Raw genomic sequence first — 25,798 nt, forward strand, 5'->3', positions numbered from 1 at the left:
CCCTGCAGGAGATCCCTGGCGGCCCTGCTCTCTCCCTTGGGCCTTACCCACTCGTTCAACCCTTCCAACTTAGGGGCCCTTCCAGTCTTGGGGTTTTCCCACTACCCCCAGAAAATGTCCGGGATGCTTGGCAAGAAGTTACTGGCGTGAGAGATTCGTGGGCTGAGGTTTGTGCTGGAATGAGTGCCCCTAGGTTTATGTGGCTGTCACGAATGCTTTTTAGACTGCTTGGAAGCTGGGATTTGCTAGAAGTGTCTGCTCAAGTGGCAGTGGAAGTCTGGAGGTCGAAGGGCCCCAGAAAGGGAGATCACTTAGACACTTTCACTTGCATTAACTCATTTAAGTTCTCATAATCTTTTAAAAAGTGCTCTGTTTTGCATCTGTATTATTTATCTTTTAATACAGTAAAATTCACTCTTTTTGGTGTGCAGTTCCGAGTTTTGATAAATGCATAGAGCCATGTAACCACCACCACAAACAAGATCCAGCGTTTTGTTTGTTTGTTTGTTTGTTTTGCGGTACGCGGGCCTCTCACTGTTGTGGCCTCTCCCGTTGCGGAGCACAGGCTCCGGACGCGCAGGCTCAGCGGCCATGGCTCACGGGCCTAGCCGCTCCGCGGCATGTGGGATCTTCCCGGACCGGGGCACGAACCCGTGTCCCCTGCATCGGCAGGCGGACTCTCAACCACTGCGCCACCAGGGAAGCCCCAGCATATTTTTATCATCCCTCCAGATTCTCTTGTGCTGCCTGTTCGTCATAATAACCTTTTTTTTTTTTAAGGTTTTCACCAGTTCTTTATTGAAAATGCACCAAAAATTTCACATCAGAATCATACTATACGTTGGAGGAGTTTGTTGTATATAATTTATAATCATGCTTACTTGAAGTACTAGGTGAACTTTACCTTATACATTCCACATAAAAGTTTAGTTACTCAAAGTTTTCTTATTGTCTTTAGAAAGCCTTTTTAAAAACTTTTTTTATTAAAGTATAGTTGACTTACTGTGTTTAATTTCTGCTGTACAGCAAGTGACTCAGTTATACATATATATATTCTTTTTCATATTCTTTTCCATATATGTATATAACTGAATCACTGTGCTGTACACCTGAAACTAATATAACATTGTAAACCAACTATACTTCAATTAAAAAAAAATTTTTTAAAGGTGACTACCATCCAAAAAAAAAAAAAAAAAAAAAAAGCAGCAGCAGAAGAGTCCAGGAAACCTCATCAGACCCATCCACCCAAGTCCTCACATTTTTGCTCCACAACATAGCCAGTGTTTGGACACCTGCCACTCAGAGTGCCATCCAGGATTAGCCAGAAAAGCAGCTTCCACCAATAAGAGGCCACTGCTGTGGCCAGTTAGGTGAAGAGTCACTTGTCCCCATACATGGTGTCCCTCCTCTAGGCCCCAATACTTTGGGAAATGGGGTGTGTATCAGGGACAACTGGTCTCCCTACCTTCTCCACGGAGTCGAGTCCCCGCTTAAAACCTCCACTGGATGGAGAGGGGAGGCGATGGGATTTAAACGGAGTTGGAGGTGAAGATTCAAGACCAGGCTGAGTTTTAATAATCAGAGCTGACTGGACAGTTACAGAAGGTCTGAGACACTGTTAGGAGATGAGAAAAAGAGTTAACAGAGCACGATCGAGTCAGAAATCAGAAACGTAGACCTATTTTTTAGTTATACCTCCTGGCATTCATAGCCTCTAATTAACTGGCTATAGAGAGCATCTGGCAATGCGGAATCTCCAAGCTGAGTCTACTGGCTCCAAGCCCGTTGTCATTGTCGCTGTGTCTATCCATCCACACCTGCCTTTCCGCAAGAGGACTGGACAACACCACCCTCCTCCCCCAACCCCCCACTCCAAGTCCCAAGTCGGTATTGCAGAAGTCAGGACTTTAACACATGTATTTCAAAGTTACCGACCACCCCCGCCCCACGGGCTTCCCTGGTGGCGCAGTGGTTAAGAATCCGCCTGCCAATGCAGGGTTCGAGCTCTGGTCCGGGAAGATCCCACATGCCGCGGAGCAGCTAAGCCCATGCGCCACAACTACTAAAGCCCCTGCACCTAGAGCCCGTGCTCCACAACAAGCGAAGCCACGGCAATGAGAAGCCCGTGCACCGCAGAGAAGAGTAGCCCCCGCTCGCTGCAACTAGAGAAAGCCCACGCACAGCAACGAAGACCCAATGCAGCCAAAAATAAATAAATTTTTTTTAAAAAGTTACCGACCCCTGGTCAAACCTGTTGTCCTAGCAAAATCATCTTGCCATTTCCCAGGTCAAACAAATTTTGAAGGGTCGCTTGGCAGGATCTGGGGGCAGAGGGAAGGAAACAGAGGCCCCTCCAGCATTCTGCCTCCTCTAAGTTTATTAAAAGGAATTCAGGAACTGCCGTGGTCATCCCTTGTAGGACCTGAGTTTGAATATCACTTCTGCTATTTCGTTGTGTGAACCTGTCCCTCTCGAAGCCCCATCTACACAATGCGGCAGTTGTACCAACTACCATGTAGAAACTACATAAACTCTAAGAATATGGTTTACAACACAGGGAATAGAGCCGATAGTGTATAATAACTATGAACGGAGTATAACCTTTAAGATCTGTGAATCACTATGTTGACACCTGAAACATATAATATTGTACATCAACTACACCTCAGTGTTTTAAAAAAAGTTTTAAAACATGAGGCAGTTGTATTGGTTGATCCTACTCCATGGGTCTGGAATTCAATTACTCTGGGTATACCGGCTTCTGGTGGCCAACTTCAGTGCTTGCAGCTAGTTCAGTGTTTTATTGTATTCAGTACACAGAGGCACTGGCACGTTTAGGAGGCAAAACATGTCAGCGTGGGCCTCCTTACAATATCATCATAAGCAGTAACTACCAAATCCGGGCTCCGGGGGTGACTATGGAGGAAAAACAGAGAGCGCTTAGGACACAGTGAGCACAGCGCTCTTTTTTGCTACCTTCTTCTCCAAAGCTATTTGCATCCCACCTGCAGACTGGAGCTCCATGGCTCAGCCAACTGGGCTAGTCAGTTAATACCTTCCACAAGCCGAGAAAATTTAAAACACTATAGTTGCCATTAAACAAATGTAAGATGATAACTTTCTCTATTCTTCCGAATCAAAGAAGGACACCCACCATACATAACTCATCGTACTTGATACTCAGATCATCGTACTTAAAGTCTGGGTAACAGTTTACAGTTTATCAAGTGCCTTCATCTGTGTTCTCTCTTTTTCTTAAAAAACATGTTTTTATTGAAGTATAGTTGATGTACATAAATTACATAAATTACAGGTGTACAATAGAGTGATTCACAATTAAAAAAATTTTAAGGTTATGTTCCATTTATAGTTACTGTAAAATGTTGGCTATATTCCCTGTGTTGTACCATACGTACTTGTAGCTTATTTTATACCTAAGAGTTTGTACCTCTTAATCTCCTACCCCTATACTGCCCCACCCCCCTCATCTGTACTCTCTTATTCAATCATTATAACCAGCCTTCCAAGTAAGGGTGTTACCTTCATTTTAATACATGGGGAAATCGAGGCTCAGAGAAAGAAAGTCACTTGCCTACACTTATTCTGACTAGTAAGTAGTAGAATTTGGACACAAGTGCAAGTCCTTTGTCCTTTCCATATACTGCACCTGCCACCCCTCCTTATCAGGTCCCCTCTGCTCAACAAGCCACGAAGAGGCCAATATAAGGTCATGACCAAGAGCCTGGGCTCTGGAATCAAATCTTACGAATCCCGTGGCTTTGGATGTGTCTGTAACCTTTTCGTGACTCAGTTTGCCCAACTGTATAATAGAGATAGTATCTGTATAAAGGAACCCTTGGAAAATTCCAACTCAAAATCTTTTTCTTTCTTTTCCTTCCCTCTTTATCTAATTGCATTTATCCTTCTAAGAATTAAAGACATCCCCTCCACCCCCACTCCCCCACCATGGTCTTAGAAAGGAAAAAAAAGATCAACAGAGGCCAGCTTCATGGACACAGCCTGACCACAACTTCCTGCTGAGATGAGGTGACCAGCTAGCCCCTCTTTATATCTGAGATGATTGACCATCCTCACGTTCTGCCCTGAGTTTTGAGTCCTTTTCACCCAAGAGCGCCACTTTAGGAGGGATTATGAAAAAGCGGGGGGAGCAGTGGTTTTGGAGTCAGCCATGGGTGGGACCCCTGATATTGCCGATTTCTCCTGTGTGTCTTTAGATAAGTTAATTCACCTCTCTGAGTCTCAGATATCTTCCCAATGGAGATACTCTTAAATCTTACACCACAGTTGGCTCACAATGTCATACATGGCAGATATTCAAAAATATTAATTTCCTCCCTCTATTAAACTGCCACTCAAGTCTCCTCGCCCTACAAGTCCTCACCCTAGAAACCTTCCATCTAGTCACAGAGCTAGTCAGTGTCACCTTGGCTACCCTTGAACTCTCTCTGGACCTCCACTTCTGTTTGCTCTTCTGTACAAATAAGTGGGTGAGTTTACATTACATGAAAATTCCACAAACTTCTCCTAAACCGAAGGCTAGCTATCTTAGGCTTAGCAGGGCAACGACTCCACTCTGCCTGAAATCAGCCATAGGCGATACAGAAAAAAATGGGCATGGCTGCACTCCAATAAAGTTTTATTTTTATGGACACTGAAATTTGAATCTCAAGTCATTTCCATGCATCATAAAGCATCCTTCTTTTGATTTTCCCCTTAACCATTTAAAATGTAAAACACACTCTTGTCTCACAGGTGGCAGCAAAATAGGCAGCCACCCAGACTTGACCTGTGAGGTTGGCAAAGATGAGCGCTTAATCATCTTTAAAGGCCCTCCCACCATTGAGAAACTGAGACTGTGAGTATTCAGCCAGGGTGGTGCCTAGGTTTGTCAGAGGAAAAGTTTTATCTTGCTTAGAATGGTGTATTTGGAGAAGGCCGCTCTGGAGACATTCATCAAGCTGTTCCAAAATGCTAGGATCTGGGATGGGATCATCCCATCCTTGGACGATGAAATGAGAGAGAGAGGGAGACAGAAAGACAGACAGACCACACTCTGTTCTCCTCTTCCCAATTGCTCTGCCTTTCTCCCTGGCCTGGATCCCAGTCCTCCAGCCCAGTAGACGCTCAGTGGAACTGGATTTCAGCATACTCTGGGTGAGTATCCTTGGGCCTCTGTGTGTCCCATGGTCTGAGGCCTGGGAAGTTGAGGACAGCATAATGGATCTCCTCCTGGTTGTTCCCTGATTCTGGGACTTGAGTGGATGATTTGGGTCCTGGACAATTGTGGGAAACAAGATGGAGCTCCTTCTGGTTCTTTCTGGGTTCCGGGGGGGCCCAAGAAGGACTGCTTGGTTTGGCTTTCTGTTTCTGAGCCTAAGGGAAAAATGACCATCCTTCATTCATTCATTCATTTAGCAAATACTTGAGCTCCTACCACGTGCTAGGCACCGATTGAGGAACTGGGGTTACATCAGGCAGTAAAACAAAGACCCTGCCTTTGCTGAGCTCGCCTTCCATCTCGGGACAGAAACAAACAATAAAGACAAGTCTGTGGTTAAGCCTCCCAGCTTGTGGTTCTCTGCTATGGCCGCCCTAGCAAACTAATGCAGATAGATTGGTGTAACCATCACCACAAGACACAGAACTGCTCCATCACCACAAACATCTCCCTCCTGCTGTCCTTCTCATCATCCTCCCATCCCGAACCCCTCGCAACTACTAACCTGTCCTCTATCTCTACAATCTCATCATTTGAGAGTGTTATATACACGGAATCCTGTGTATGTGACCATCTGAAATTGGCATTTTTCACTTTTTTGTTTCTTGGTCCCTAAGCTCTATCCAACCGAGGGGGGAGAAGTGGTTTGGATGGATTTGGGAGGAGATTTGCAGATGGATTGATTGTGGGGGGGATAAAAAAGAGAGGAGTAAGAAATGACTTAAAGTCTTTAGGCTTGAGCAGCTGGGCAAATGTGGTGCTATTTGCTGAGATGCAGAGGATGGAGGAGAAGGGTTTTAAGTGGTGCTTAGTCATGAGTTTGGTTTTGGACAGGCTAAGTTTGAGATGCCTATTAGACATCCACATGGAGATGCTGCCTAGACAGTTGGCTATGAGTCTAGAGTTCAGGGATGAGTCTGGGAGATGTAAATTTTAGAATCATCCGCATATAGATGTTCTCTCCTGAAAATATCCAGCACTTACCCAACACTTACTAGGTGCCTGGTACTGTTCTAAATGCTTTACAAGTAGAAAATGAGCATATTGAATACCCAGAATGAGCCTACGTGGTCGGCACTACTATTATCCCCATTTTACAGTTAAAGAAATCGAGGCACAGAAAAGTTAAGTGACTCATCCCAGAACACACAGTGAAGAAAGCGGACAGGAACCTAAGCAGGCTGACTTCAGAGCCCTACCCTTAATCATCACTAGGACATACCGTCTCTCAGTGATATTAATCATTGGTGACATCATTAATTTTACTTAGTAATGTTGTTGGTAGTAGTAATAATGGAATAGCTGCTACCTATTAGGCAATAACATGTGTTGTAATCCTCAAACCAACTCTCAAGGAGGAAGCAATAGGGGCTCAGTGGAGGGAGGGATTTGGTCAAGGTCTCATAGAGGTTAAGTGCCAGAATCGGGACTTGAATCCAGCACCCGGGGCTTTTCCACTGCGATGTCTCTCGGGCAAAGGGTGAGGGCGGGGCTGGGGAGGAGGGTATACAGGAGTCAGAGAAGGGCAAGAAGAGACAGCTGGTTGGGACCACTCACCAGGGGGCCAGTTTTAGGGACCACGTTGATGTAATCCAGGAGCGTGCTCCTCCGAGAGACCCTGGACCTCGGAGTCTCTCCCAGGGCCGGGGCCGGAACCTCTGCTTGGGTCCACTTCTTCCTCAGAGCCCTCACGCTGAGGGAACACCCCGCCTTGGTGTGCGCCCTGGCCCCGCCTCCCTTTCCACGGGTCCCAGATCCCACTCTCCCTCCATCGCTGGTCCTGCTAACTCACATGATCAGGACGAGGCAGAGGAAAAGGAGGGTCATGAGGCCAATTCCTAGAAATATTCCGCTGGAGAACGCTTTGGAGGCGAATCCCTTCTCATCTGCACGAGGAAACGGCCAGCCATCTCTGAGCCCTTCCCATCCCCGTGGGTCCTCACGTCCACGCGCCACTAGGCGCTCAGGCTTCCGGCTCCCATTCCAGAGGTTTTTACCTAGAGCCCCTTCCCATCGACTTCTTGGAAACTGCTACACCCCAGGCCCAAGTGTCAGGCTTTCCGATTTAATTTCCCCCTCCGCATCCCCAGCCACAGGCGCCCCCGTGTCCCCGCTCCCCAGCTCCTGACCCAACCACAAGACCCTGTCGCTGTCGCTCTCAGCCCCCGCCTCCAGGGGGCGTCCAGTTGGCCCCTGACCCGGCAGCAGCAGGACAGTGGCGCTCTGGGCCCCGTGGACGTTCAGGGCCTCGCAGCTGAGTCTGAGGCCAGAGCTGAGCCCCTCGCGGAGGCTCAGGGAGCTGTTGGCCCAGGGCCCAGCCGAGCTGGAGGTGACCTTGAAGGAGGCGTTGCTGAAATTCCCCTCCAGCAGCCCCTCCCCCAGCCGCCAGCGCAGGGAGGGGGCCGGCTGAGCTCGGGAGGAACAGTCGCAGTGCAGACCCTCACCCTCCTGGGAGCAGGAGGGTCCCAGCAGCTGCGGGGGGTCTGTACAGAGGGAGGAGAGTCAGCGGTGCCTCTCCCCTCCCCTGGGCCCAGGTGTCCTGCCCCCAGGGGTCCCCGCACTCACAGACCACGGAGAGGCTCAGAGAGATATTTTGGGAGCCCAGAGGGTTCTGAGCTCGGCAGGTGAATTCTCCCTCATGCTCTGTTTGTATCTGAGGCAGCTCCAGGACCCCAGGATCTGAGGGCTGGGAGGGGCTCAGAGTCTGTCCCCCTCGGGCCCAGCTCAGCCGGGCTGGGGGGTTGCTGTGAGCGACACAGAGCAGACGCAGGCTTTGGCCTTCCAGGACCGGAAGAGATGTGCCATTTCTGAAGTTTTCCAGGACTAGGGAGGGAAGAGGCAGGATGGATGAACAGCTGAGGGCACAGGGACCCTCTTCCTGCTGACATTCCAGACGTCTGGGCCCCCTGTTTGGTTCCTCTGATCCCCTTTCCTACCTGTCCTATTTCCTTGGGAGACCATCACTTTCAGGTTCCCTGGGGCATCTGCAAGAGAGACAGGGTACTTGACTCTCAACAAGCCAGGGCTTTCCTTCTGGGCAAAGTGAACGCCCCTGGGGGTGAAGGTCTGGGAGGGGGAGGGGGGCTGAATCACCCACTGAGTGATTCTCAGATGAATGACCCAAGGGAATAGACCAGTAAGAAGGGTAGGTCCCTAAGATATTGTGATTTATAACCGAAACAGGTATTTGATCTTTGTCCCTATTCCTGGCACAGAGCTTCTAACACCCTTGGATCTCCTGAATGGTAGGTAAGCGTGATAAATGTGCCTTGTTATTTATAACAAACCCCTTTCCACCACTCCTGAGTTTATGTTAATGAAGTCACTTTTAGAAGGGCCCAAGGGTGAGGGCTTGTTGCCAGGGCAACCAACCACAGCTTAGAGGGTTAGAACTTTCAGTCCCACCCCACTGACCTCTGCGGAAGGGAAAGGGGGCTGGAGGGTGAGTTCAGTCACCAATGGCCAATGATTTAAGCAATCGTGCCTATGTAATGAGGACTCCATACCACCCCCCACAAAATGGGGTTTGGAGAGCTTCCAGGTTGGTGAACACTTGGAGATTTGGGGAGAGCTGTGCCCAGGAAGAGGGCATGGAAGTTAGATGCCCCTTCCCCATACCTTGCCCTATGCATCGCTTCCCTCTGGCTGTTCCTGAGTTATATTCTTTTATAATAAACCGGTAATCAGGTGAGTAAAATATTTCTCTGAGCAGCTCTAGCAAATTAACTGAACCCAAGGAGGAGGTCATGGGAACCTCCAATCTATCGTTGGCCGTTCAGAAGCACAGGTGACAACCTGGACTTGTGACTGGTGGCTGAAGCGGAGGCGGGGCCAGTTTCCAGAAACTGATCCCTTCACCTGTGGGATCTGACGCTATCTCCGGGTAGATAGCGTCAGAATTGAGTTGAACTGTAGCACATGCCACTGATGTTGGAGAATTGCTTGGTGGTGTGGGGAAATCCCCCGCCCCCGCGCCCACCACAGTCGGGAGCTGGAAGCAGAATCCCTAGCCCCATAGGCCTGGGGTTCCGGGTCCCCTTAGAGCTCTGGGACCCTGCCCTCAGCCCCCTCCCTCCTCCCCGCCCCCCCCCCCAAACCAGGCCCCTGCTGATCACACTCACACAGCACAGAGAGTTCCAGGCTGCGGCTCTGAGAGCCAAGCCTGTTTTCAGCTTGGCAGGTGTAGCGACCCGCATCCTCAGCCTTCACCCGGGGCAGCACCAGCTCCAGGGTTCTGGAGCCCGAGGGATGGGACCAAGAGAGGACTCTGTCCTGCAGGGCCCAGCTCAGTGTGGCAAGCGGCATGCTGTCAGCTGTACAGAGCAGCCGCAGGAACTGGCCTTTCTGGACTTGCAGATGGGGGCTGTTTCCCTGCGGCTCCAGGTCTGCAGAGAGAGAGAGCGTGCAAGAGAAGGACTGCAAGGGGGAACACCACTCCCCCGCCCTCCTGACACCCCCAAGTGGCCCTCAGTACCTGATACATTGGTCTGGGAAGTGCTGATAACCAGGTCTTTGGGGGCATCTGTAACAGGATTGGGAGCTGGCTTTGGGGAGGAATGAGAGATTCCCCACCGCCAGAGAGAACCCCCTTGGGGAGAAGGAAGTGTGACTATCCTCCGGGAAGACAAGTGACAAATGAGTGCCCAAGATGCACTTATGGACACAGGTCCAGACGGCATCCCCATTCCCCCTCCCTGGGTCGGGGCAAGCGTCGCTAGACTCCACCACGCCTTCCTCCCCACGAATCCACAGAGAGCTGACCGTCATTGCCCGGCTGCCTCTCGCCACCTCTGCGTCCCCCGTGCCCTGATGTCCTTCCCGCCACCAAACTCACAGGCCACGCTCAGTAGGACGGTGTTCTCTGTGCTCAGTCCCTTTCTGGAGACGTCCACTCGACAGGTGAGCTTAGTGCCGTGGTCCTGGGGTCTGGGTGTGAAGGTGAGGGCTGAGAGGTAGGAAGTTCTTGGTCTGGCCTCGTGGGAGGAGACGGTGGCCCCCCTCCAGGAGAGAGTAGGGGCTGGACATTCCTCAAAGGTCCAGTCAAACATACAGATGAGCGTCACCTGGTGCCCAGGCTTCAGAGTCTCTGGGATGTAGATCTCTGGCTTCTGAGTCAGGGCTGGGATGCAGGGAGAGAGGGTGGGATGCTAGACCCTGATGTGGGTACTCCCGGGGGTCCCCCATGGTCCGTTCCCCATAGCCCCTCCCCAGTAGGAGAAGGGGGGAGGGGGGTCCCACCCCATTCCAGCTCGAGCCAGTTCCATACCTGTCACCTCCAGACGGAACTTGTATTCCATGAAATTGTATCGGACGTAATGGCCTCTCTCCAACCGAAAGAAGTACGATGCACTGTCCTCCATGTGTACATCTCTGATGAGCAAAGAGCAATTCTGTGTGGCGTTGCCAAGGAGCTGGAATCGGCCTCGGGTGTGTGTTTGCACGCCTTGACCCAGCTTGTTTGTGGCCACTGGCAGACCACTGTCTGTGTCGGTCGGGTCTTTGAACCAGAAGCCGTAAGCTGGGGTGGAGGGAATCCAACCTATCACGGGATAGGAGACGGAGCAGGGCACGACCACGCACAGGCCTTCCTGCACCCTCACCAACTCCTGCACCTGCAGCTGGAAAGCTGGATGCTGAGCCCATGACCCTATGGGGAGACAGAGAGAGGCTCAAGCTGCAACCCCAGTCCCGGGCCCCTCCTGGCCCCCCACCTCGTTCACTCACCGGCCCACAGCACGGCTAAGAGCAGTGGCAGGAGCATCTCAGGCACTTGGACCTGCCCTGGGGCACGCTCATTCCCCAGACACTGTGACTGGCCCTAGGCAAGGGCAGAGGCGGAAGCTGAGCCCTGGTGGACTGATGCATGAAATGAGCTTCTGATGCTGAGACCCACACGACTCATTTTCCTTTTCTGGACTCTCCCCACCCCGCCCTTGCCCACTTGAACTCACTCTTTCCTGGGGGGCTCGCCTGGCGTTTGGGGTCCCTGAGCTGGTCAACTTCCCGAGTCATCTCTGGGGGAGGGAGTGGAGGACGTGTGTCTAGACTTGGGGCCTGGCTTTGGGTGGGTGGAAGCTGGGGGCTCTCCCGCTGGACCCTGAGCCGTTAGGGAAGCAGAAGTGAAAGTCCCCAGTAAGTCCTTCTTACAGGGGCCTCTGGTGACGGTGATGGGTGCTGGGCAGGGTGGATTTCTGGGGCAGAGGGTGGGAGTGGGAGTGCAGGGCTAGTCTTGCCAGATAAAAGGCAGGATGCCCGGTTAAAACTGGCTTTCAGATAAATAATGAATTTTTTTTAGTATAAGTATGTCCCAGAGATTGCATGCGATATACTTCTACTCAAATCATTCGTTGTTGAGATCTGAAATTCAACTTTAACTGGGCCCTTTGCATTTTTATTGGCTAAATCTGGCAACCCTAGGCTGGTATCAGTCCCTCCCCCTTCACCCTCCCTGATGGGCTCACTGACTCCTGGTCCCCCAGGAGCACCCACCCCAAGGTCTTTGTCTGCTTCCCTGTCACACAGTTGGACGACACACATTTGTAACACCTGATGTGATAAGAACACAGACACCCAGGGGTGATGCTGATGGTGGGAGACTTAGGCAATGTCAGGGGCATGGGATTTGTGGAGTGAGTCAGTTAAACTCCCCCAGATGTGGACTGTTGTTCCCCTCATCTTGAAATGACTCTGTGTTTTGGTCACGTGGAGACACTGTGTTTGCCTATATGACCTCCATGCTCTGGAAGCTTGTGTGTGGCAGGTGTCGTGCTGTATATGGCGGAGGGGGACACACATAAGTAAATGAGACAGTGTCTGACCTCAAGGGAAGCCAGCTTGGTAAACGAAGATCCTTAGAAACAGAAGAAGAGCACTGAAGTGTTCATAAATGCCCTGCCCACCCCCCACATGCTGGGATACATATTCATGCTGGGCCCTGGGGAAAGGGTGGTCACTACTTCCTGGCAAAGTCAAGAGGGGCTTCCCAGAGGAAGTGACATGTAATTATCCCTGTCCTCGAATCCACTGTGTTAGTCTGCTCAGGCTGCCATAATAAAAGAGCACAGAATGAGTGGCTTAAACAACAGAAATGTATTTCCTCACAGTGCTGGAGGCTACAAGTTCAAGATCAACGTGTCAGCAGGGTTTGTTTCTTCCGAGGTCTCTTTCCTTGACTTGGAGATGGCCGTCTTCTCCTCCAGTCTTCAGCTGGTCTTCCCTGTGTATGTGTACTTCCTAAGGACACCAGTCATACTGGACTGGGACTCTGCCCTATGACCTCATTTCAACTGAATTACCTCTTTAAAGACTCTATCTACAAACATACATTCTGAGATACTGGGGGTTAAGACTTCAACATATGAACTTGAGGGCAGAGGGAGTGCAATTCAACCCGTGACACCCACCCTCCTCTTCACTCTGCTCCCGGGTCCCCACTGCCCAACCTGGGCTTTCTCTTGGGGAAGCAGTTTCCCTTCTCCCAGGGGAGCCCTTGCATCCAGGGACATCACACCCTTCCTTCCATCAAGTTCACAGAGGAAGGGCCTCTCAGAGGGAGGAGTGAGAGGGAGGGAAGGGTGCCTGGGCCCTGCTGAGGGCTTGCCCTGAAGGAGCTGAGAACTGAGGCTCCCCACCCCCAAAGCTTAGATCCAGCCTCACCTCTGCCTTGGAGCATCTCCATGCCTCTAGGGGGCTCATGGGAGTAGGAACTAGGAGAGTGGCAACATCTCAGGCCTTCCGTGGGTTTCTCCACACTATTCCATGCTACCCCATCAGACAGAAAAGGGAGAGAGGACCGTCTGCTACCCTAGGGCTGAAGGAGACCAATCCGTGACTCCCCAGCTCCTCCAGGCCAACCCAGAGGTTTCACACGCCCTACGGACGAATGTGGGCCACCCTCAGGGTTAGATATGCCTTCAAAGCTCAGAGCTGATCCCTGAGATGTGGAGGTGAGGAGGTCTCCCGTACCAGGTGAGGTCAGTTGGGCAGCTTTATATCTACAGCCAAGCGGCCAGGGAGAGGTGGAAACAGAGTGGACCCAGGGGACCCTTCAGTAACCCCACTTGTGGACCAACCCACCCCCTTCCGGAGGCAGATGCCAAAAGGCTCCTGGAGGTGGTCCTTAGGCCATCAGTCCCCTCCTCCGCTTTCCCGGAATCCCTGAGGGCTCGCTCTTCTCTTCACAGGAGAAGTTCTTCAGGTCACAGGAACTGCCCTTTGTTTACTGTCCATCCTGCTCACCCTAGTCCAATCTTGCCTCCATCCCTACATCCCTCAAACTCTTCTTGTCAGGATCACCAAAGATCTCAAATGGCTAAAACCCAGAGGTAATTTCTATTCTCATCTCATTTGGATGCCGCCTGCTCAGCAGCATTTGGTGTGCTCAGTCACCCCTTCCTTCTTTTTTCTTTTTATAAATTTATTTATTTATTCATTTATTTAATTTCTGGCTGCATTGGGTCTTCGTTTGCACACGGGCTTTCTCTAATTGCAGTGAGCGGGGGCTACTCTTTGTTGCGATGCACAGGCTTCTCATTGTGGTGGCTTCTCTTGTTGCAGAGCACAGGCGCTAGGCACGCGGGCTTCAGTAGTTGTGGCTCGTGGGCTCTAGAGCGCGGGCTCAGTAGTTGTGGCACACGGCACAGGCAATCCCTGACCTCCCAGAAGGGGTGAGGGGCTAGAGATTGAGTCAGTCGCCCATGGCCAATGATTTAATCAGACATGCCTATGGAATGAAGCCTCCATAAAAACCAAAAGTATGGGGTTCAGAGTCTTTCCAGGTTGGAGAACATGTGAAGATTTGGGGAGAGTGGTGCACCGCCCCAAAGAGAGGGCATGGAAGCCCCAAGCCCTTTCCCCATACTTTGTCCTATGCATCATTTCCATCTGGCTGTTCCTGAGTTATATCCTTTTATGATAAGCCAGTAATCTCAGCAGTAGACTGTTTCTCTGAGTTCCGTGTGCCACTCTAGCAAATGAATTGAACCCAAGGAATGGGTCATGAGAACCTCCGATCTATACTCCACCAGTCAGAAGCACAAGTGGCAACATGGACTTGTGACTGGCACCTGAAGCGGCAGGGGGCGGGGGGCAGTCTTATGGGACTGAGCCCTTAACCTGTGGGATCGGACACTATCTCCAGGTAGGTGGCGTCAGAGTTGCGTTGAGTTGTAGGATGCCCAGCTAGAGTGCAGAATTGCCTGGTGGTGTGGGGAGCTTCCCCCCGACCGGGCCCACACTTTGAAATTGGTAATCAGAATTGTACTACCAATATCAATTTTTTGATTTTCATATTGTCCTACAGTTGTGCAAGATTTTAACACTGGGGGTAACTGGAATGCATGAGACATCGCTGTACATTTCTCTGTAACCTCCTGTGAGTCTCTATAGTTGCTTCAAAATGGAGTTAAACTACAAACTAAAATAAATGATCACAAGACACACAACAACAACAATAAAGAAACATGCTGATGACTCATAAATTACATCTTTCAATCCTTCCCTGTCTACCTAACATGTACTCAGGAATACACAACGGGCATCGCAAACTTAGTGTCTAAATTTTCATGCAGCGCTCTTATTTCTCATCTCAAACCCTCTCCTTTTCAGTTGTCTAAATGTTATTGTTTTGTGGCACCAACATCTGCCCACATCCTAGCATCATTCTGATGTCTTCCTTTGCCTCAGTCCCTGCAAGACCTGTCAGTTCAACTTTTTAAATATTAAAAAAAATCTATCCACTGATCCCCACCCCCACTACCATTCATTACCCTAGTCCAAGATTTCGCAATCTCAGCACTAATGACATTTTGAGTCAGATAATTCTTGGGGAGTAGAAGCCGCCCTGAGCTTTGTAGGACGTTGAGCAGCATCCCTGGCCTCCACCCACTAGATGCCAGTTGCCTCCCTCCCCCCATCACAGTTGTGACAATTAAAAATGTCTCCAGGCATTGTCACCTGTTGATAAAATCACCCTTGATTGAGAATGACTGTCCAGGTCCTAGTCACCATCACCACTCATCTGTTTGACAAAAATCTATTGATGATTCTTCCTGCCTCTTTTTAAAAAAAATTTATTTTAGTGAAGTATAGTGGACTTACATTGTTATGGTAATTTCTGCTGTACAGCAAAGTGAGTCAGTGATACATATATAGATATTCTTTTTCAGACTCTTTTCCATGATGGTTTATCCCAGGCTATTGAATACAGTTCCCTGCTTCTATTTTTGCTCCCTCCGTAATGCAGTTTCAACACAACAACCGGAGTTATTTTTAAAATATAGATCAGATCAAGTCACCCTCTTGCCCAAACATTTCAATGGCATCTTATTATATTTAGGAGAAAATCCAAACTAATCACCATAACCTATAGAACTTGACCTGAGGTAACCCCCAATGACCCCTACAAACTCACTTTGAACCCACTTCACTTTACTTCTGCATTCCCGCTGGCGCTCCCCACTCTGTTTCTCACATTTACCAAATTCATTTCCGCCTCAAGAACATGACACTAGCTGTTCTCTCTTTCAGGAGTGCTCCTCCCGTGGCTGCCCCCCCTTTTCACTGTTCTCACCTAAAAGGCCATCTCTTCTGAAATGCTTTTCCTGACCTTACAACCAACTTGTCCCAACATTTCCCCACCCGTACACTTTTCCAGATTTTTGGTGATTTCTTTGACCTCCTCTGAACTTTCCACCTTTTCTCAGTGTGACCAGAGCACGTCCCCACTTTGCACTTGCCTTCTCATCTAAGCCACCCTTCCCCCCCACCCCAACCCTTGGCCAGACCACAGACTAGGGGCTACCTGAGTCCACGAGAATCTTTATCGGTCATCCTCCTATCTGTCTTCTCTGCCTAAGAATGTTCAGATTTTTCTCTGAGCCTATTCCTTAAGAAAAAAACTCTACAAGCCTCTGGTTTCCTTCTCTAATTCAACAGATGTTGAACACCTGCTTTGTCTGTCCCTGAGGTCACAACGGGGGCAAAGATAGACATTGAGAGGAAGTGAGACTGAGCGGGGGGGTAGGTATGGGCTGGGAGCAGCTGAGGAGGGGGAAGAGAGGTAGGTAGGTAGGTAGGTCAGGATTCTGCCCTAGAAGGGGTCTGGGTGTGGGTCTGGGGACTGGACTCATTAGGAAGGATGAATGAAGGAGATGTACGGAAGCATTCCAGTGGTGAACGAAGAGTCTGGGTCTGGCTGTAGTTGAGGCCCTGAGGGTGCTGAGGAGCCTTTGTTGGGGGGAAGGGAGTATCTTAAACACCCCCTGGCTAGCATCTTGGTGTCATTCAGATACACCTGTCCCAGTTCCCGCCCATACCGCTTGTGCTGCAGTTCAGGATGCTGCCCCCAGAGGGCGCTCCATTTCCCCGGCACACACTGACCCTTGAGCCCCAGTCACCAGGATCTCTGCTGCCCAGAGTCCTGAAGAACTGCAGCTCTTTAGGGAATATTTCTCAGGCTCTGGACACATTTGCAAATGTTGCTCATCCAAAAAGGCTGCATTCATTCTCACTGAACCTACAAATAATGATTCTGCTCTTTTCACTGCACCTCAGTACAACTGAGTCTCTGCCGGGGGAGAGCATATCAAAGCAAACACTAAGTCACCACAACCATCCGCTTCCCTCACGGCAAACCCACCCTTCCTGAAAATTAAAACACCTCAATATCTCTCACAGTGTCATTCTCAAATGACTTCTACCCAGGCACACCAAACATGTGATTTTCATAAGAAACATTTTCATAAGAAAATGTTCCTGTGGTGTCTCAGTCTGTTCCGGCTGCTATACTAGACATACCAAATGTAAGACCTGAAACCATAAAACTCTTAGGAGAAAACATAGGCAGTGTGCTCCTTGACACTGGTCTTAACATCTTTTTGTCTCCTCAGGCAAGGGAGACAAAAGCAAAAATAAATAAATGGAACTACAAAAAATTAAAAAGCTTTTGCACAGTGAAGGAAACCATCAACAAAACAAAAACACAGCCTACTAAATGGGAGAAAATATTTGCAAACAGTATATCCGATAAGGGGTTAATATTCAAAATATACAAAACACTCATGCAACCCAACATCAAAAAACCAGGGTTTCCCTGGTGGCACAGTGGTTGAGAGTCCACCTGCCGATGCAGGGGACACGGGTTTGTGCCCCGGTCCGGGAAGATCCCACATGCTGTGGAGTGGCTGGGCCCGTGAGCCATGGCCGCTGGGCCTGAGCGTCTGGAGCCTGTGCTCTGCAACGGGAGAGACCACAACAGTGAGAGGCCCGTGTACCGAAAAAAAAAAAAAAAAAAACACCTGACTAAAAATGGGCAGGGGGCCTGAATAGACATTTTTCCAAAGAAGACAAACAGATGGCCAACAGACACAAGAAAAGATGCTCAATATCGCTAATCTTCAGAGAAATGCACATCAAAACCACAATGAGATACCACCTCACACCTGTCAGAATGGCTATAATAAAAAAGACAACAAATAACAAGTGTCGGCGAGGATGTGGATAAAAGGGAACCCTCATGCACCGTTGGTGGGACTGTAAATTGGTGCAGCCACTATGGAAAACGGTACAGAGGTTCCTCAAAAAATTAAAAATAGAATTGCCGTATGATCCAGCAATTTCGCTTTTGGGTATTTACTCAAAGAAAACAAAAACACTAATTTGAAAAGATATATGGGGGCTTCCCTGGTGGCGCAGTGGTTGAGAAGCCGCCTGCCAACACAGGGGACACAGGTTCGAGCCCTGGTCTGGGAAGATCCCACATGCCACAGAGCAACTAAGTCTATGCACCACAACTACTGAGCCTGCGCTCTAGAGCCCGCGAGCCACAGCTACTGAGCCCACGTGCCACAACTACTGTAGCCTGTGCACCTAGAGCCCGTGCTCCACAACAAGAGAAGCCACCACAATGAGAAGCCTGTGCACCGCAACGAAGAGTAGCCCCCGCTCGCCACAACCAGAGAAAGCCTGCGCACAGCAACAAAGACCCAATGCAGCCAAAAATAAATAGAAATAAATGAATAAATTTATATACATATAATAGGTATATGCACACCAATGTTCACTGCAGCATTATTTACAATACTCAAGATATGAAAGCAACCTAATTGTCCATGATAGATGAATGAATATATAATATATATGATATTACTCAGACATAATAAAAAATGAAATCTTGCCATTTTTGACAACATGGATGAATTTAGAGAGTATTATGCTAAGTGAAACAAGTCAGACAGAGAGACAAATACCATATGATCTCATACGTGGAATCTAAAAAAAAGAACGCACACAAACAAACAAAACAAAATGAAAACAGACTCACAGATATAGAGAACAAATGGGTGGTTGCCAGTTGGGAGGGGGTGGTGGGCAAAATAGGTGAAGGGGATTAAGGAGTGCAAATCACCAGTTATAAAATAAATAAGCCATAGGGATGTAATATACACCAGGAGGAATAATGGTCAATGATATTTTAATAGCTTTGTGTTGGGACCAATGGTTACTAGACTTATCATGGTGATCAGTTCAGAATGTATGCAAATGTCAGATCACTATGTAGTACACCTGAAACTAACACAGTATTGTACATCAACACTAGTTCAATAAAAATTAAAGAACGTTTAAAATATTGACCCAACATGCAAATAACTGCCATCAAGAAAAAGACCAGTATTATTTAAAGAAAGACAAGACCAAGTCATCAGCCACATAAAATTGACAATGTTCAGCATCAGTGAAAAATTACTAGACACATAAAGAAGTAGGAACATGTGACACTTAATAAGAGAAAAATCATTCAACGGAATCAGGCTTAGACATGACGGAGGAGACAGACCTAGCAGACAAAAACATTAAAACATTGATTACAAATATTATCCATATACTCAAGGATGTAAAGGAAAACATTAACATAATAAAAGAAGAAACGTAAGATTAAAAACCAAGGAAATTAACTTCTAGAGAAGAAAATAAATTATCTGAAGTGAGAATTTCACCGAATGAGACTAACATCAGAGTCAATATTGTGGAAGAATAATCAGTAAACTTGAAGATGTAGCATCAGGTCCTATTCAAACTGAAGAATATAGAGAAAAAAGGTTGGAAATGGTGAACAGATGCTCAGAGCTGATAATGAGATAATATTGGGCAATATCACATATGTAAAATTGGAGACCCAGAGGGGAATAGAAAAAAAAAATATATATATATATATAAACATTGGCTTCAATTTTTAGAAATTTGATCACTATATAAAATTTCAGATTCAAGATACTCAACACACTCCAAGTAGGATAATCTCTGTCTCGCTGTCTCTCTCTCTCTGTCACACACACACATTTACACGCTAAGGCACATATCATTCAATTATTAAAACCCAGTGAAAAAGAGAAAATATTAAAACCAGCTAGAGAAAAATATAAACTACAAAGAAAGAAAGATGAAAATAAGGCAGAATTCTCATAAGAAACTAGGCAAGCCAAAAGAATTTAAACAACAGAACAGGGAAAAACTTAACCTAGAATTCCTAATCCAACAAAAAATATCCTTCCAAAGCTAATGGACATGAAAACTTTTCCTGACAAACAATGGCTGAGAGAATTCATCACCAGCATACCTACACCACAAAAATATATGAAAAGATCTTCAGGGAAAAGGAAAATGATACTATAGAGAAACTATACTATCATCTTAAATTGGAAATAAATCTGAGAAAAGAGGCAGCGTTATCTTAATGCAAAAGGACAGCTTTATTGTGCGCAAGGTTTGCAAACCAGGGATAAGAAGCCTTTGGCTGTAACCAAGAGTACGTTCCTTGGAGGTGAAGGGGTGAGGGGTTTTTAAAAGCACTCGTAAAAGGGGATTGGATGGCCCTTGCAGCCTGACCACAAGTCATTGCAGCCTGACCAGAAGTTTCCAATGATGGCTGTCATTGGAGCGTCTCCTTAGGGGTTTTTCAGGTAGGATCCTTAGCACAATCAGAAGTCCTTATAGTTTTTGTTTGTGGTTTTCCTAAGAACTCAGAGTATGTGACTGAACCCTAGGTCCGTCATGATTGCCTGGCTCCATTTTATTTGGGGTACCTGTTAGCCACACCAGGTCCATTTTCTAAATACGTTCTTTCCACAGGGAATTCCTCTTATTTTTACTTTTCCTTAGGGGATTTTATTTTTACAACAAAGGGATGAAGACCAATTGAAATGGTTCATATGTGGATAAATATAAAAGAGTTATTTTTTCTAATTAAAAAATCTCTTTAAAATTAATTTTAAAAAACACTGTATTATGGGATTTATAACAATATATTATGGGTCGCGCTATGGGCATATCAAAACCATGCTCAGGTAAGCACATAGAAGAAAAAATATTACATGGAGCACCGTTCAATTTAATCATAAAAATATCTATTTTCTCTTTGCCCTCACAACAACTCATGTAGAACTATCAGGAAGAAACCTGGAGACCAGATGTGAAGAGATGTTATTTCTGGAAAGGAAGCAGGGCCAAGTCATCCGGGACCTCCTTGTTCATAGACCTCTGCAGCACCACCGTGAGGAAGGGGACTCAGTCACCTCTCAACCCCATTCCCTGGGGAGTTTCTGCACCTGTAAGGGAAACACAGTTCTGAAACAAGGGACCAGTTTCGTGGAAGGTTTACTCTGGAAAGGACAAGATGGAGGTGTCCCCAAATCAGGGACACCTTAAGAAGGGCTTCTCACCTGGTATAGTAGATCCAGGTGAGGCCATAGGTGAGAAGGAAACCAGCCCCCATCAGGGCCCCCCTGAGCAAGGTGAGGACTAGGGGCCAGGAGCCCTCTCTCTGCTCCCCAGAGTCTTGGGGGACGGAAGAGGAGGCACCTGGAGGGCGAAAAGAGAGAGGAAGGTGGACGTTACGTGTGAGTTTCTGTAAGTCCACACCATGTTTTATGGCGCTGCTTGCCATATGGGATTTTAGTTCTGCGATCAGGGATCAAACCCACGTCCTCTGCATTGGAAGCATGGAGTCTTAACCACTGGACCACCAGGGAAGCCCCCGTCAGTGCGCACCTTAACCCTGCTTCCCGCCCTAGCTCAGAACTCAGGCATCCTTACTTATACTCACCCTGTACAACTAGGCTCAGGGAGACATGGAGGGAGCCCCTCAGGTGCTGAGCTTGGCAGGTTAATTCTCCTCCATCCCCTAAGACCACCTGGGGCAGCTCCAGGACCCCGGGATCCAAAGGCTGTGAGGGGCTCAGTGTCAGAGACCCACGGGCCCAGCTTATCCTGGTGGGTGGGTTGCTGTCGACAGCACAGACCAGGCGCAGGGACTGGCCCTCCACGACTCGAAGGGTGGTGGCATTGCCCAGGATCTCTGGGACTAGGGAGACAGAGAGAGCTAGAAAGGCAAGGCTGAGAGGCCCTTCTCTCCCTCTGTCCTCCCAGACACAGGAACAGCGGCTCTGAGACAAGCACTGCAGGCAAGGCCAAGGAAGGGGGGCAGTCGATGAGGTGAGGTGGGGGAAGGAGAGGCAACTTGATGATCCCAGGACAGGGGGATGTGGACGCTTGAGGAAGAGTTGGCCATATCTAGGCCTGGGAGAGAACATCCCAGGAGGTGGCCCTTGATGTGTGAAACTGTGCAGGGCACTGACACACGTGGGTCTGGACACTTGGAGGCCTGCACACAGGTGATGAGGGCCCCAGGGAGCCACGGGAGGGTTCTGAGCAAGGAAGTCATAGGGTCAGATCTGGGGCATGCAGAGATCCCTTTGGGGTCCCAATTCTTGCAGGCTGGACAGGGCCAAGACTAGAGGCTGATAGGCCAGAGGGGAGGCTGCTCCGGGTCCAGGCCAGAGAGAGGATGGAGGCCTGAGTTGGAGCTGTGGTCATGGGGATGGATGAGGGGGATGACGTGAGTCATTTTCAGGAAGTCAACTTTGCAAAACTCACCGAGGCCTGGGGACGATTGGGTGAGACCCAGAGTCTAAAGGAATTTCCGAGATTTAGGCTCGGATTACTCATATCGGAGGGTCCCTTGCAGGGGCAGTGGAGGGCACTCAGGACAGAGGTTTGTGAGAGTCTTCAGGGCAGAGGTAGGATTGGAAACCCCGGGGTAGATGAACTTCCCCTTGGAATCCTGCAGAAATCAGCCAGAAGCCTGGTACCCAGCTTGGGAACTCAGTCTCCTTGTGGGAGAGACGGAGACAGGGAGGTGGCAGGGGATCAGGGAAAGGATGTCATGGGAAAGTGAGGAGGGAGAAGAGGTGGGGAGGGAGGGAGCAAGCGGAGGTGACAGTGAGTTGTCACTAGGAATCCACAGTGGTCCTAGAGTGCGTCCTGCCAGGGGACAGGGTTGGGGGGCGGAGGGCAGACGTAGGAGCAGAGAGGGGATGAGGAGTGATGGGCTTGATTCCTTCCATCTTCACAACATCCCTGCATCTGACCTCCATTCCACCCAGGTACTCTCGCACCTGTGCTATTTCCCCGGAAGACACCAATGTCCAGGTTCTGTGGAGCATCTGGAACAGAAAGAAATAAATGTCTTCCTGCAGTATGATGACGTGTCATGAGTAACATGACACCATGGGGGGGAGTCTCAGCATTCTCCTCATCTTGACCTCAGCTTGCCTCCAAGAAGAGTCCCCAAGTATCCCGCCCAGGCCTCCCCTCCCCAACGCCCTCCGCCCTCAGGGACCCCGCGTCCTGGCCCCGCGCTCACAGGACACGTTGAGCCTGATGGTGCTCTCTGTGCTCACGCCAGCTCCAGGGAAGGTCACTCGACAGGTGAGGTTGGTGCCATGGTCCTGGGGCCCCAGGGTGAGGGTGAGCACTGAGGAATGGCGGCTCTTGGGGTGCAGGGAAGTGAGGGCAACCCCGATCCAGGAGAAGGTGTGGGGTGTCCCCCTCTCACAGGCCCAGGGCACTGCACAGGTGATATTCCCGGGGCGGCCAGATTCTAGGGGCCCCTGGACGTGGATGTCGGGTGTCTGTGTCAGAGCTGAAGAGGAGAGAGAAACAGACCCAGGCCCTGGAGGGGGGACCCCGAGCGTGCCCCTCAGAGCTGTCTCTGCCCCAGGCCAGCCACAGCGTCCTGTCCTCCTAGGTCCCCTTGGGCCCCTCCCAGGATGAGAAGATGGGGGGTCCCCTCCCAGCCCTGCCCTGGGGGCCCTCAGGGCCCCTGTGTCTGTGTGTCCTCTCCTTGACACCATCCTTACCTGTTACATGCAGGAAGAGCATGTTCTGTGTATAACTATATTTCACATAAGACTCTCTCTCCACCCTAAATAAGTATGTCCCCGTGTCTCTCTGCTGTGCATCTCTGATGTCCAGGGAGCATCTGTAGTTCCGGGGGTCTCCAAGGAGGTAGAATCGGCCCTGGGTGTCCGTCAGCACCTCACGACCTGGGTCGTTTGTGGCCACTGGAGGATCCTGGTAGATTCTGGCCCCTTTCTGGAACCAGTAGCCGTGAGCTGGAAGAGAGTCAACCCAGGGGCTCCGGGGATAGTAGAAGGAGCAGGGCACGTGGACACACAGGCCCTCCTGCACCGTCACGGACTCCTGCACTTCCAGCCAGAATCTGCTGTCCTGAGCCAGGGACCCTGCGGGGGAACGAGGATCAGCCGCAGCCCCTGCCCCGCCCACCGCTCTCCCCGCAGCCCACCCACCTGCCCACAGCAGGGACAGCAGCAGCGGCAACATCTCTGAGACGGAGGGCTTCGGGGCGTCCTGTGTGTGAAAAGAGAAGGGGGAGGAGAGAGGGAGGGAAGGCTGCGGGGAGACCCACGGGAAGCGGGGAGGAACTCGAGACCCAGCTGTTCACAGAAGAGGAACTGCAGAGCCGGAGCTCGTCCCCGCCCCCCGCCCCCCGCCCACCGCACAGAGCGTTCAGACAGCCCTCGGTCCAGAGACCCCGGAGACCTGCCCGGAGAGGAGCAGGCAAGGAGGAGACCCCTGTCCTGCCCCCCATCTCGGGTGGGTCCTTCCAGCGCCAGAGCCTCTGAGGACACGGAGGCGTAGGACACGGTGAGCATCCTAAGGTCCTCCCGTCTGTGCACCGCTGTCTACACCAGGGAGCCGCTCAGCTCCTGTCTTGACCTGGAGGGTCACAGCCTCACCTAGACCCTCGGGTGGTCGGTGCTGCAAGATGTAGGGCTCTTTAGGGTCTGTGTGAGCGTCTGGGGCAGAAGACAAGAAGGGGCTCCTGGGTGACGTGAAGGCACAGCCAATCATCCATTCACTCCTTCACCCAACACCGAGCATCTTGGGCTGGTGACCTGGAGACCAGAAGGGATACGGCTGGCCTGGTCCCTGCCCAGGAGATGCTCCCACCCGGTCCCATCACTTCCTCCCCACACAGGCAGCACTGCCGGGCTTTAGAGCTGCATCACTGGTGAGATCGCCGTGTGTCCTGGTAGCATACTGGGTATATTCTTTTAATGAGTATGATTTTTTTTAATGTAGTAAAAAAAATAACTCTTTTCAAGTTGAAAACCTTGAAATTCTGTACCTATAAAACAACCAATCCTTATTCCTTCTCCCTGCCAGCTCCTGGCAACCACAGTTCTATTTTCCATCTCGAGGAATTTGACTACTTTGTCTACCCCATATAAGTGGAAACATGGAGTGTCTGTCTTTTTTTCACTAGGTTGTTGAACTTACCATAATGTCCTCAAAGTTCATCCATGTGGTAGCAAGTGTCAGAAATTCCCTCCTTTTTCAGGCTGAATAATATTCCATGGTTTTGCTTATCCCTTCATCTGTTGAGGGGCAGTCGGGTTGCGTCCATCATTTGGCTACAGTGAATAATGCTACTAGGAACACGAGTGTGCAAATAGCTCCTGGAGTCCCTGCTCTCAGTTCTCTTTGAGAGATATCCAGAAGTGCAAGTCAGGATCATATGGTAATTCTAGATTTAAGTTTTTGAGGAAGTATCATACTCTTTTTTTTTTTTTTTGCGGTACGCGGGCCTCTCACTGTCGTGGCCTCTCCCGTTGCGGAGCACAGGCTCCGGACGCGCAGGCTCAGCGGCCATGGTTCACGGGCCCAGCCGCTCCACGGCACGTGGGATCTTCCCGGACCGGGGCACGAACCCGTGTCCCCTGCATCGGCAGGCAGACTCTCAACCACTGCGCCACCAGGGAAGCCAAGTATCATCCTCTTATCATCCCACCCCACCCACTTTTTTTAACCTCATCGATTGTCATCTTACACTAACTATACAATTTAAGGTCTCCACCCTGGACCCCTCCTCTGATCCCCAGACTTTCATATCCAGCTTTCTGCATACATTTCTGCATCATATTTGATCCTCATGTCCCCTCACCTACCACATCCATTAGAAAATTCTGTTAGCTTGACCTTCACAATATATTCAAAATATGTCCTATCTACACGACCTCCTTGGGCCATTGCACGATCACCTCCTGCCTGCAGTACCCAGCAGTGTCCTACCACACCTCTTTCTTGCTGCCCTGGACCCACTCTGGCTGATTCGGAACACCACAGCCTTAGGATCCTACCTAAAGGAGGGTCTAATCATAGGTCCTCCCTCCTCAAAGGCTTCCAGAATCCTGCATT

At 49.7% G+C, this 25,798-nt stretch overlaps 1 protein-coding gene across 1 annotated transcript; it reads right to left on the reverse strand.

The window, feature by feature from the left end:
• Positions 1 to 5,148: 5,148 nt before the first annotated feature.
• On the reverse strand, positions 5,149 to 23,921 carry SIGLEC10 (sialic acid binding Ig like lectin 10; the record flags this gene model as incomplete). Its single annotated transcript, XM_081216076.1, has 18 exons — positions 23,887 to 23,921; positions 23,437 to 23,820; positions 22,941 to 23,219; positions 22,693 to 22,740; positions 20,959 to 21,097; positions 12,899 to 12,948; positions 11,180 to 11,256; positions 10,967 to 11,060; positions 10,509 to 10,889; positions 10,077 to 10,361; positions 9,717 to 9,764; positions 9,364 to 9,627; positions 8,179 to 8,226; positions 7,808 to 8,065; positions 7,441 to 7,725; positions 7,035 to 7,128; positions 6,800 to 6,935; positions 5,149 to 5,397 (listed from the first exon to the last, which is right to left on the reverse strand). Exons 1-18 carry the CDS (start codon positions 23,918 to 23,920, stop codon positions 5,149 to 5,151), a joined length of 3,153 nt encoding a protein of 1,050 aa, XP_081072202.1. The 5' UTR covers position 23,921.
• Positions 23,922 to 25,798: the final 1,877 nt, after the last annotated feature.

This window comes from Mesoplodon bidens, assembly GCF_964165515.1.
Source record: "Mesoplodon bidens genome assembly, chromosome: 18".
NCBI classification, from domain to species: domain Eukaryota; kingdom Metazoa; phylum Chordata; class Mammalia; order Artiodactyla; family Ziphiidae; genus Mesoplodon; species Mesoplodon bidens.